This window comes from Suricata suricatta, chromosome 9 (assembly GCF_006229205.1).
Source record: "Suricata suricatta isolate VVHF042 chromosome 9, meerkat_22Aug2017_6uvM2_HiC, whole genome shotgun sequence".
NCBI lineage: Eukaryota > Metazoa > Chordata > Mammalia > Carnivora > Herpestidae > Suricata > Suricata suricatta.
Genome location: NC_043708.1, coordinates 9,346,348 through 9,358,899, shown reverse-complemented (window position 1 = coordinate 9,358,899; position 12,552 = coordinate 9,346,348). Strand labels below are relative to the sequence as shown.

Sequence of the window (12,552 nt, the reverse complement as noted above, 5' to 3'; positions counted from 1 at the left end):
AGTCAGAATGCTGGGTCAGATGGACCGCTGTTTGGTTGAAATGACTTGTTTCAGACTAATGTGTTCTGAAAAAGAAATACTAAACTGAGAAATATTTTCAGGGCATAGTCTTCCTTAATGGTTAGAATGTCATAATGATCAAACATTTCTGCAGAAAGGAGTAAGATTTTAAGCCAAATGGGAGTTTGCTACATGTATATTAGCTAAACGTTCTTTTAAAAGATTCAAAAATTATCTTGTGTTTCTCAGGATTCAGAGAAGAGTGGCACTGGGAGTTATAAGAAGTTCGTTAATTTATGTGTGTTTTGTGTCCACGGTGTCCCTCTAGACTTGCTCTCCTTAAGGTTAAAATCATTTACAAGTGGCAGCGGAGCCTGGCGTTAGGAGGCTGGTTAAAAAGCACAGTGTCAAATTGGGAAGCACTTGCCAAGTTTTCTAAGTTAGCCTTCCCCTAGAGAGGAGAAATCTCCTCTTTGAACCTGCCACTGGGAAAAGGAGTCTTTTCGAGAACTGATCGTTTGGTTTAATTTAATCACTGTCGAATGATTTTTCACAACTTTGCTTTTAGACCGTGTTGGAGCTGGACAGAATGGAAATGTCTATGGATGCGGTAAGCACAGGCTTTACCTTATGCTCAAACACGATTTAAAACTTGGCAGAAACTCATCATAGTGTTTCATAACTTCATTTTAAACTTTAAACTTAGTTTCAGAAAAAGTTTTATGAAAAAGATTTGTTGGATCAAGAGAAAGAAAGAGAAGAACTCCTCCTTATGGAAATGGTACGTTGTTTTTCGCGTGTGCACACACCTACCTCTTTCTGACCGATGCTAACTGTGCTTCATTACGCAACCCAATAAGTAATTTCCTTTCACTTCAGATTTTTTTCCTTTTTTTCTTCCTAAATGACTAAAGAAGAGTCCTGATTTTTTTGAATCTCTTCTGTGAACTGGAGGGAAAACGACATTTGAGAACCTTTAAAAAACAACGACTTTATTGAAATATAATTGGCGTACAGTTAACTGGATATATGTAAAGGGTACAGTTTGATGAAACCGTCACCACAGTCAAGATGCCAAACATTTCCATTCCCCCAGGAGTTTCCTTGTGACCCTTTGTAATCCATATCTTCTCCTCAGGTTCCCCAAAACCACTCACCTAGTTTCTATCTATAAATTAGCCAGCAGCTAGGGTTTATCTAAGTTTGTTTCTGTATAATACTTTCTGTTCATGCCTCCTTCTACCGGCATGTCTGTTTTGACCTTCACCCATGGTGTTGCATGTATTGGTAGCTCATTCCTTTTTATTTCTGAGTTGTGTTCCACATTATAGACATCCCAAGGACTGTTTGCCTCCTTTTATTTTAAATTCGAAACGCTTTTTAACAAATAATGTTCATTTATTTTGAGAGCGAGCGAGCGCTTGAGCAGGGGAGGCGCAGAGGGAGAGAGAGAGACCCAGGCAGGCTCTGCTGGCAGTGCAGAGCCCGACCCAGGTCTTGATCTCATGAACCGTGAGATCATGGCCTCAGCTGAAGTTAAGAGTCAGAAGCTTACCTGACTGAGCCACCCAGGCGCCCCGTGTTTATCCACTTCTAGTGAGTACTTGGGTTCCTTCTAGTTTGGGGATATTAGAAATAAAGCGGCTATGCCCATTTATGAAGAAGTCTTCTCTTATGGAAATACAGAGGAATGGAATGGCTGGATTGGATAGTAGGGCATGCTTAATTTAAAAACAAACAAAAAAAAAACAGGTGCCTGGGTGGCTCAGTCTGTTTAGCATCTGACTTCATCTCAGGTCGTGATCTCACAGTTTGTGAGTTCGAGCCCCGCTTCAGGCTCTGTGCTGACAGTGCAGAGCTTGGAGCTTGCTTCGGATTCTGTGTCTCCCTGTCCTGCTTGCGCTCTCTCTCTCTGTCTTTCAGCCATAAATAAATGTTAAAAAAAAGTTTAATAAAAAACCAAAAACAAACAAAAAACAGTTTTACAAAGTTGCTGTACCATTTTACATCCCCCGTGGCTCCGGAGGAGAGCTTCAGTTACCCCATACCCTCTCCGCTCAAGAGGGTGGGTATGTAATCGTGTGTCACTGTGATTTCAAATTGTGTATCCCTGATGCTAGTGATGTTGAACATCTTTCTGTTTGTTTATTGCCCATCCTTATCTCTTATTTGATGAAGTCTGTTTTCAGAGCTTTTTAAGCTTACTTATTCATTTTGAGAGAGCACATGTCCCTGCAAGCAGGGGAGGGGCAGAGAGGGAGGGAGGGAGAATTCAGAGCCAGATATGGGGCTGGATCCCACGACTGAGAGATCATGACCTGTGCTGAAACCAAGAGTCAGAAGCCCAACTGACTGAGCCACTCAGACGCCCCTGTTTTCAGATATTTAAATGGGTTGTTTGTTGTGGTCTTGAGATGCACGAGTTTTTTATACACTCTGATACTTTGTCTGATATCCTTTGTCAGATACAGATTTTATGAATATTTTCTTTGAGTCTGTGGCTTATCTTTCACTTATTTAATGGTATGTTTTAAGAGCAGTTTTAAATTTTGATGAGGTTCCACTTACCATTGTTTTCTCTTATTGTTTATGCTTGTTTGTTCCAAGAATCCATTGTCTATCCCTGAATTATGAAGACTTTTTCCTATGTTTTCGTCTAGAAATTTTAGTTTTAGGTTTGCAGTTTGTTCTGTGGTCTATTTCAATTAGTTTTACATGTTTTTTCCCATCTGCATATTCAATTATTCTAGCACTATTTGTCGGAAACTTCCCTTATTGAATTGCCTTAGCATCATAAAAGAAATTGTCAATATATGTATGTGTTTATTTCTTAACTGCCTATTCTGTTCCACTGACTTACATGTTTATTTTTTTGGCAATTCCAAACTGTATCTCTGTGACATTATAGTAATTCTTGAAATAAGGTAGGTTAAGTTTTTCAACTTTGTTCTTTTTTAATTGGACAAATCTAGGCCCTTTGAATTTTGATATTAAGTTTAGAATCAGTTTATCCATTTACATAAAAAGCCTGCTGGAGTTTTTGTTATAATTGTGTTAATTAGGAATGATCTATAGATCAATTTGTTTGACTGCCCTCTTAACAATGAATTTTCTAATCCATGTTTATTTTTGAGAGAAAGCATGATTGGGGGAGGGGCAGAGAGAGAGAGGGAGACAGAGGATCCAAAGCAGGATCTGTGCTGACAGCAGTGAGCCTGATGCAGGGCTCGAACTCATGAACCACTAGATCATGATCTGAGCTGAAGTCAGATGCTCAACCAACTGAGCCAACCAGGCGCCCCAAATTACCATGATTTTTTAAAATGCTAAATCAGTCTTGTATTTTGGGGATAAACTATACTTGATGATGGTATATTATCCTTTTCTCTATTGTTGGATTCTTGGCTAGTGTTTAAAGGGACTTTGGGATCTATATTCACTGTGAAATGAGTTTATAATTTCCTTTTTTATCATTTTTGAGACTTTTAAATTTGGTATTAGAGTTGTGGGACTTATAAAATGAGATGTGTAGTATTACCATTTCCTCTTAATTTGTCTTCCTCTGTTTTCTAATGGAGTTTGTATAAAATTGTTTTTATTTTTTTCCTTGAGTGTTTGATAGAATTCACTAGTGAAACTGTCAAGGTCCAAAGTTTTCATTTTGGAAAGAATTTTGATAATTGATTCAACTACTAATAGCTATTAAACTGTTCAGACTTTTTATTTCTTCTTTTGTAAACTTGATAATTTGTTTCCCATACCAAAAATTATGTCATCCAAGCTGTCAAATTTGTTTCCAAAAAGTTGTTTATATTCTTATATTACTCTTCTGATATATATAGGATCCATAACCTCTGTTTCATTCTTACCTTAATGGTTGGTGTTCTATCTCTCCTCTCCCCCCACCCCTTTTCTGTTCTGTTCTCTTTATTTTTAATTGTTTTATTTTTTTTTTTTTGGTGGTTTTATCTAGAGGTTACAATATACCTAGCCCTTTAAAGTCTACTAATTGTTAATATTGTACCATTTCATTTAACACTGATACAGATCTCTTTACCGTTTCTTTATGTTACAGTTGTTACATGAATTATATCTGTAGTGAAAACCCCACCAGTCAGTGTAATAATCATTGCTTTAAGCTGTGATCTGTATCTTTGAAGAATTTAAGAGAGTAATTTAAACTCTTGTGTTTACTTTCTTATTTTTACAATATCTAGTACTCTTCATTCATTGCTTAGCATCCAACTTCCCTCTGTTATTTTTTCCCCTTTGGCCTGAAGAACTGTCTTTAGTTGTTCTTGGGGTGCAGGTATTTTGTGACATATTTTCTTAGCTTTCCATTATGTGAAATGTATTGTTTCTTGCCGTTGGCCGGCCCTGAAGGCTGTTTTTGCTGGATATGGCACTCTGGGTTGACAACCTTTCTCTTAACTGTGGATTAATGATATGTTCTGGTCTCTGTAGCATCTGATAAAACATTAGCTCTCATTTGGATTACTGTTCTGTGTGTAATGTTGCTTTTCTCGGATTACTTTGAAGATCTTTTTCCTCTTATCCTTTGTTTTTAGCAGTTTGCTTTTGATGTGTTTAGGCATGATTTCCTTCCAATTTATCTGTTTTGGATCTGCTGAGTTCCTGAATCTGTACCTGTGTATCATTTCCCAAATTGGGGATGGTTTGAGCCATTATTTATTTAAGTATGTGTTCCCTCTTTTACTTCTGGGTCTTCAGATGTTAGATCTTTTGATATGGCCTCATGGGTCCATGAGGTTTTGTTCTTTTTTTTTTTCTTTCCTTAAAACTTTGTTATTCAGGTGAATAACTTCTGTTGACGTGTCTTCAATGTCCCTGACTCCTTTCCTGTCCTTTCCATTTGAGCTGCTGAGCTATCCAGTGTTTTTGTTCCCAGTGTAGTTTTCAGCTCTCATATTCCCATTCACGTCTTTGTATTTTCTCTCTGTGGAAAATTGTTCTGGGAGGTTACACACGTCGGTGGAAATCTGGAGAGCAACTGCTTGACTTCAGCAGCCATCTGAGAAAGGGAGTGAAGTTCAGGATTGCCAGCAGTAGGAGCTGTAGGGCACAAGTAGGCCCTGAAAACTTTGAGAGCTTAGTGGCCTGAACCCAAGACAAAAATCAGGCGTTAGAAATCCACAGATGATCCTGGTATTGGAGTTAGTGGACTTCAAGACAGCTATGATTACTGTGAGCCAGATAATAGAGGAAAAGATGGAGGAAGTAGATAACACCACTTGTGAGCCCACGTAATGACATTTATTTTTCAGTTTCACATGTATTATGTGCTATGTTAGAGTTTCCATTTGGTTCTTTTTTATGTAGACTGATTCTAAATAGAACTTTTTAAATCTATTGTCTATTTCCCCCCTGTTTTTCTTTACATGTGCAGTTGAAAAGACTGCACGTTCTCCGGTTGCCGAGTGTAGTGTTGTCTTTTGGCTTTTGGTTTTTGTTTGAATTTTAAGTAGGTTTCACACTCAGTGTGGGGCTTGAACTCATGACCCCGAGATCAAGAGTCACATGATCCTCCAGCTGAGCCAGCCAGGTGCCCAGGGTGTGGGGTTTTATACATGTCAGTCGTGCTAAGTTTGCTCAGAACTTAGTATGTTTATTGATTTTCTTGCCTACTTGTTCTGTTTTAGGGATAAACTGAGTTTCGGTAACATTTTATTTCTGGATCTGGAAGGTGGTTGTATGTTTTCATTTTGGGAAGATTCATGGAGCTGTGTGTGCTGTCTTTACATGTGTTATACTTCAATAAAACATTTAAAAATATCCAAAACACCACTTCTTTTTTCTCTCAATCTTTTCAAGAAAAATACTTCTTTGCCACTTATCCATCAGAAATGGAAATGACTGCTAATAACCAATATTTTGCTAATGAGAATTGGTAAATACCTTCTAGAATATAAAGGCTCATTATAACAATGATACTAATGATAGCTTGACAGATCTCCCAGGGCACAGTTCTGTAGCTGTTAAAGAAAACAGATCTGAGGGGCGCCTGGGTGGCTCAGTCGGTTAGGCAGCCAACTTCGGCTCAGGTCATGATCTCACGGTTCCTGGGTTCGAGCCCCACATCGGGTTCTCTGCTGACAGCTCAGAGCCTGTAGCCTGCTTCTGATTCTGTGTCTCCCTCTCTCTCTGATCCTCCCCCTCTCACACTCTGTCTGTCTCTCTCTCTCTCTCAAAAATAAATAAACCTTAAAAAAAAATTTTAAAAATCTGAAAGAGCCATAACTTTTTCAGATAGTCATTTGGAAAAAGAATTCTTTGCGAAGGCATTTTTGTGAACTGTATTTGTGTCTGTAATGCTTGGAGTAATTTCTCAGTAGAAGAGTTTTCGGGGACCAGGTGGCTCAGTCAGTTAAGTGTCCAACTCTTGATTTCTGCTCAGGTAATGATCTCATGGTTCATGGGATTGAACCCCACATTGGGGTCCATGCTAAGTGTGGAGTCTGCTTTGGATCCTCTCTCTCTGTCTCCTTCTGTTCCCCCCCACATCTCTCTCTCTCTCTCAAATAAACTTACAAAAAAATAATAAAAGAAGAAGAGTTTTAGAAATCTTTAAGGTAAGTTTACACTTACCTTTCCTGCTAACATACTGTCTTAATAATAGGAACAATTAGAGAAAGAGAAGCAGCAGAGCGATGGGAGGCCCATGAGTGAGAAAAACTTCGAAAAGAAACGTAAGTAGTTTACCTGTGTCTTAACCACTCAGTTATACAGTTAACGTTGCGTCCTGGCCTGCTGACAGACTGTGCTGATTTTCAGAGTTGATACAGAAAATTGCTTCACTTTCTTTCATTTTTTAAAAAATTGTTTTCAAACCTTGGCTGTTTCACGTGGTGCTGATTAGGAATACGTGAGTGAATGGTGGGGGTCAGTGTGGGGGTTCAGCTCCTTCACAGGGAAACTTAAAGTCTGACGAGAGCAGCGCGGTTGTGAAATTGGTCACTGCGCAGCTCCGACTGAAATCTGTGGATGTGTAAATGAGGCATATTTGGGCAAGAGTGCTTCCTGCTCGTGGGCCACACTTTCTGTGTTGTCTGCTGTGCTTACGGACATGAAGAGCTCAGAGGAGATTACAGCATTTAAAACACAGTTTGTTTTAGGTAGAGACACCAAGACACCAACAGCTCTGCCCAAAAGCCTCCCCATCTCTGTTCCTGGACCCTCTGGAACAAGCACCCCATCGACAAGTAAGAAACGGCTTCTTTTTGTGCCTCCTTTTCTTTTTTCATAAAATCAGTTATGCGGAAAGTCACTTCACTAGAGGAAATGTATTATTCTAAAACGCCTTTTACCTTTTATCATCCATTGGTGTGGGAGTTCTTGGTACGAGGTTCTCCAGTCAGCTCAGACTGAGGAGGGGAGGCTGGACAAATCTGTGCCTAAGGAACGGGGGGCGGGGGGGGCGCGGCGAGGGGGGTGGGCGTGGGGCAGCTAAGGATGACCCGCACAGCGGCGTTTTCCTTCCGCTTTTCACTCCAGGCAAAGAAATCAAGAAATCCAAACTGACCCGAAGCCAGTCTTTTAACAATCAAGCTTTTCACGCGAAATACGGCAGCTTAGACAAGTGTGCTAGGTAGGACATGCCGGCTCCTCACGTTTTAACCCGACTTTTATTTTGTGGTTACCTATCTTCGCTTATGTGAAATATTTACATTACATAAAATCAGGATTAATTTTGTTTTTTTATAAGTCAGTAGATTGTAAGTGTTCTTCTGTAGAGATTTTATATGAAAAAAGTCATAGTCTACCAATCTGTGTAAGAATAGGTATTCCAGCATTCTAGAAAGACTTACTGCCATGAGGCTGTATCACACCATCCCAGGATCCATATGTTATTTTATGAGGGGGGTGGTGCTCTGTCCTGTGCGCCACTCAGCTTCTAAGTGGGTATGGACGTGTCCCATTTGCTAAGTGAATGTGGACATCTGTTGGCTGTTGATATTGTTTCTTTCTATAAAGAAGCACTGGTGTGTTTCTATGGCAAAGCGATCACAACGGTTCTCCTTACGGTAGATGAATATCTAGTTTCCCCTCTGGCCCCACACACTGGATGGTCAACAGTTAAGATTAGGAGAGAATCAGCATAAATTCAATGACCATGATTTTTAATATATGTTGTACACATACCATATGTAAGAGCTGCTTATCCATCGGTGAAAGTGACGTTAAGTAAACATAAATGTCTTTAAAAGTATTTATCAAGAAAAATAACATGGCATGGGAAAAATGTGTTTTCCTTTTGTTAAAGATAGCTTCCTCCAGATTTTCAGCTACAGTTTTGGACATTCTCAATAGATCTAGCTGGAGTTCCTAATCAATAGAATGATCTTGAGATGGACAAAGAGATTAGAACTGAAGATAAGTTATTTCCAGGAAAATTTTATGCATATTATCATCTGTCGTGGTTGAACATCAAAAGAAAAACTGATTCTGCTCTAGCAAGTTTAAGGAAATGCTTTTAAGGTAAAGAAAAAGTAGTTGTGGTGAGGCATGGAATGTAGTCAATAAATGAGAAGTAAAAGTAGCAGCCGTGTTTTCATCAGAGGTAGAGGAAAGCTTTAAACACGATTTTAAAAGACCAAGTGCCTGATGACTGGATGACAGAAGCATGTTCTTGTATTTTAAACCAAATCACATTCTTTTCTAGCAAAAGTCCTACAGTAGGATATACACCTTCCGTCTCAGGGTTAGGAAAGACTTCTGTGGTTTCACTAACCGGTAAGTAGAAATCTGAGCTCTTTAAAAAAATTGCTAAATTTAAATTAAAAAAAATTTTTTTTTAGCATTTATTTGTTATTGAGTGACAGAGACAGAGTGCAGACAGGGGAGGGGTGGAGAGAGAGGGAGACACAGAATCCAGAACAGGCTCTAGGCTCTGAGCTGTCAGCACAGGACCCGACACGGGGGTTGAACCCACGAACAGTATGATCATGACCTGAGCCGAAGTCAGATGCTCAACTGACTGAGCCACCCAGGCGCCCCCTCCCCTTTTAAAAAAATTTTTAAAACATGTATTTGCTGTTGAAACATTGCTAAATTTAATGAATTACTGTTTTCTTTAAATGGTACTTCTAGATACAGAGCTTTCCCTAATACCTTTATCAAATGCCTAAATGATTAAACCTTTCCCTAGCAACTGAGAAAATACTGGACGAGGCCATTTATTTTTCACCGTCAAGACTCAGAGTTGAATACTTTTGAAAGAGAGAAAGGACAGTAGTCGAGTAGGTTCTTCCGTAGTCTGAGGACCTCCTGAGGCACAGATTAGAAGTTTTGCAGTGATTTTTAAAGAAGTTAAAAACAGTAGTGCTTCATGGTGGATCATATGTAGCCAAACATTTATAGTATTACGTGTCTGAGTAATTATACCAGGGGTCAGCAAAGTTTTTCTGTAAAGGGCCAGATAGTAAATATTCTAGGCTTTCTTGGCCAAATTGGTTTTTGTCATAATTTCTCAACTCGACTGTTGAGCAGAAGTAGCCATTAACAGTAAAAAATGGATAGGGATAGTTGTGTTCCAATAAAGTTTTATTTACAAAAACAGCAGCTGGCAAGAATTGGCGTACAGACTTGTAGTTTGCTGACCTTCGGCTTACATAATAGAACACAGAATGATATAATGAATAAGGGAAAATATATTGCCAAAAATTGCTAATGGCTCTTTGTGTATATTTTCAACTTCTTGCCTTAGAAATATTGGCTGAAAATTATTGGGCTATGGTAAGTTTTTAGTGCAAAGAATAGCAAATCTACTCAAGAGGTCTGAAACTTTTAAAAGTTTAGTCACGTGTCCCTTTCAGGTTGTGTTTAGAGTATTCTGTCTTCCTCTTACTATGTTCTTTTTATTCTCATGGAGAATATACACTCCCTGGCTGTAAACAGTATATTTCATTTCCCAGAAGAGAAAACAGTTCCAATATTAAAGCATTGATGTTCACATACCGTATATAGAGTGTTTCTACACGGTAGACTATGAGTAGCAGAAGAAACCTGAAAGAATTTGATAACACAAAGTTGTTGAACTAAAGTTATCATGCTTCTTGAAGTGAGGGCTACAAATAATAAAACTAATGATTACCTTTATCTTTGCCAGTCAGTGAATTCTTTAGGAGATACTTAGGGAACCTTAAGGGTTTGTGAACTTTTATAATACAGAGTGTCTTTAAGAACTGTAAATATGTATGGAAAGTCCGTTGGAATTAGCTTAGCTTGGAGCTGAAGGGGGCAGATCATTACTGAGATCTGTACGTGGTTCTTCAAACTTGTGTGGATCCCGTCTAGTCTCTAGGACACGCCTTCAAAGGGGAACATTTATTCATGAACTTGTAACAATTCTTGGCAAGCTGTTTCTTCGCTCAACTCAGAACGTTGGCTCAGAACTGTTTCTTACAAGTTTTACTTATGTGCACTGATTTCTTCATTTTTTACTTTGCTAGTTCTTAAGTCACCTTGAGAATCGAGTGTGTGTATGTGATCTGCAGATCCTAAAACTTAACATGCAGAGCCTTAAATAAAAGAATGTATTTTATAAGGGTAGATGTTTTATTAAAATATTTGGAAAATATTCTCTCCAAAGGGTTCAGTATTACTTTGGGGAGAGGGAACATATTGGGTGAATGAAAGATCTTTCCATTTATTATATATTACTTAATGAAGTACAGACTGGGGTCTCTAACAGGCATGGAAGAGAATGGAATCACGTGCTGCTCAGAGTACCTGGCGTAGAGAAGCTGTGTCAGTATCTTGAGAAGGCAGCCGTAGCCGGTTTGGCCGGAGCACGGAGTGAGCGTGAGAAGGCGGGGAAAATAAAACTGAAGTGAGGGGCCACAGGTATCGTAGCTTGCAAGGTCAAATGGAATAAGTACTTTTTTACTTAACATGAACCCATCATTAGTCGTTGGGTGACATTTGCCTTTCATCAATTACAGTTCATCCAAGGCTATGTGGACATAGCAGACCGGGGGTGGGGGTGGGGGAAGGACAGACAGAATGCTAGTTAGGATTCCAGGAAACAAATTGCAGCATCTCCATTGTTAGTGGGTATGAAAAAGCGTGGAAGCCTTTTGAAAAACAGTTTGGTAATGTTCATCAAGAATCCTAGTGTTTTTTAATTTTGTGTCTATTTATTTATTTTTGAGAGAGAGAGAGAGAGAGAGCACAAGCAGGCAAGGGGCTGAGAGAGAGGGAGGCACAGAATCCGAAGCAGGCTCCAGACTGAGCTGTCAGCACAGAGCCCGATTCAGGGCTCGAACTCCCAAACTGTGAGGTCATGACGTGTGCCGAAGCTGGACACTCAACTGACTGAACCACCCACTGCCCCTCAAAGAGTACTTTTTAAGACTAGGATTCTTAGGGCGTCTGGGTGGCTTAGTCAGTTAAGTGTCCAACTTCAGCTCAGGTCATGATCTCAGTTCGGAAGTTCAAGACCTGCATCAGGCTGTCTGCTAGCAACACAGAGCCTGCCTCAGATCCTCTGTCTGTCTCTCTCAAAAATAAACATTAAAAAATCACTCTTTCACTCAAACAATCCCATTTCTAGTGACCTGTCATGAAACAGTAAAATAAAATACATAAAATGTGATAAAATATGTCATAGTGTATACCCTTGGTACCATGTGATGAAAACGGCACTGTACCCCTGTCACCCTGCCTCAGACCCACAACCTTAGTCTAATCGTAAGAAAAGCATCAGATAAATTCTAATAGGGGGCGTCCTGCAAAATATTCAGCCAGTACCTCTCAAAACTGGTCATGTCACCAAAAACAAGGAAAGGCTAAGAAACCCTCCCGGCTAAGGAAAGCCTAAGGCAAGCCGACGAGTGAATTTACGTAATGTTGTGTGCTCAATGGGATCCTGAGACGGAAGCAGACGTTAGGTGAAAACTAAGGAAATCTGAACACACTACAGATTTTCGTTAGTAATAATGATGTCTCATTACCGGCTTCCTTAACGGTAACAAGTGTAGCTTACTAAAGTGTTAGAGGAAACCGAATGAGGATGTAGATGAGAATTTTCTGTATTCTCAATTTTTCTGTAAATTGAAACTTACAGATGAAAGTCTACTTAAAAAAATAACATTACAGTAACTTCAAAAATATTTAAGTTTTCAGGGCTAAGTTTAACAAAATATATATGTACACTAAAAAAAAATAAAAACATTGCTGAGTGAAGTTAAAAAAGACCTATCGATACACTGTGCTTGTGGATGAGAAAACTTACAGTGTTCATGAGGCCATTGCTTTAAAAGTGATCCAGAGATTCAATGCCATCCTGATCAAAGCTCCCCGAGCCTTTCTGTAGAAATCTATGTGCTAATTCTAACATCTAAAGTTAATGCACAGAACCGAGGAAAGCCAAAACCATTTTGAAAAAATGAAAAATTTAGAAAACCAAACTTAGAGAGCTTTAGACACCTGATTTCCACCAGTCAGGAGCCCAGACACGAGCCCGCCCTGACCGCCAGCCTTCCACAAAGGCCCCGGGATGCGCCAGTGGTGATGGGAGGGTGGTTAAAAAAA

At 39.3% G+C, this 12,552-nt stretch overlaps 1 protein-coding gene across 2 annotated transcripts in view; it reads left to right on the top strand.

Moving 5' to 3' along the window:
• Positions 1-12,552, top strand: part of PPP4R4 (protein phosphatase 4 regulatory subunit 4) — a 103,889-nt gene that overhangs the window by 80,952 nt on the left and 10,385 nt on the right. For both annotated transcript variants that reach the window (XM_029952631.1, XM_029952632.1), the window contains exons 18-23: positions 569-610; positions 707-781; positions 6,638-6,707; positions 7,134-7,220; positions 7,513-7,606; positions 8,681-8,751. In XM_029952631.1, the coding sequence (XP_029808491.1) occupies positions 569-610; positions 707-781; positions 6,638-6,707; positions 7,134-7,220; positions 7,513-7,606; positions 8,681-8,751 (439 nt within the window). The remainder of the gene's footprint in view (positions 1-568; positions 611-706; positions 782-6,637; positions 6,708-7,133; positions 7,221-7,512; positions 7,607-8,680; positions 8,752-12,552) is intronic.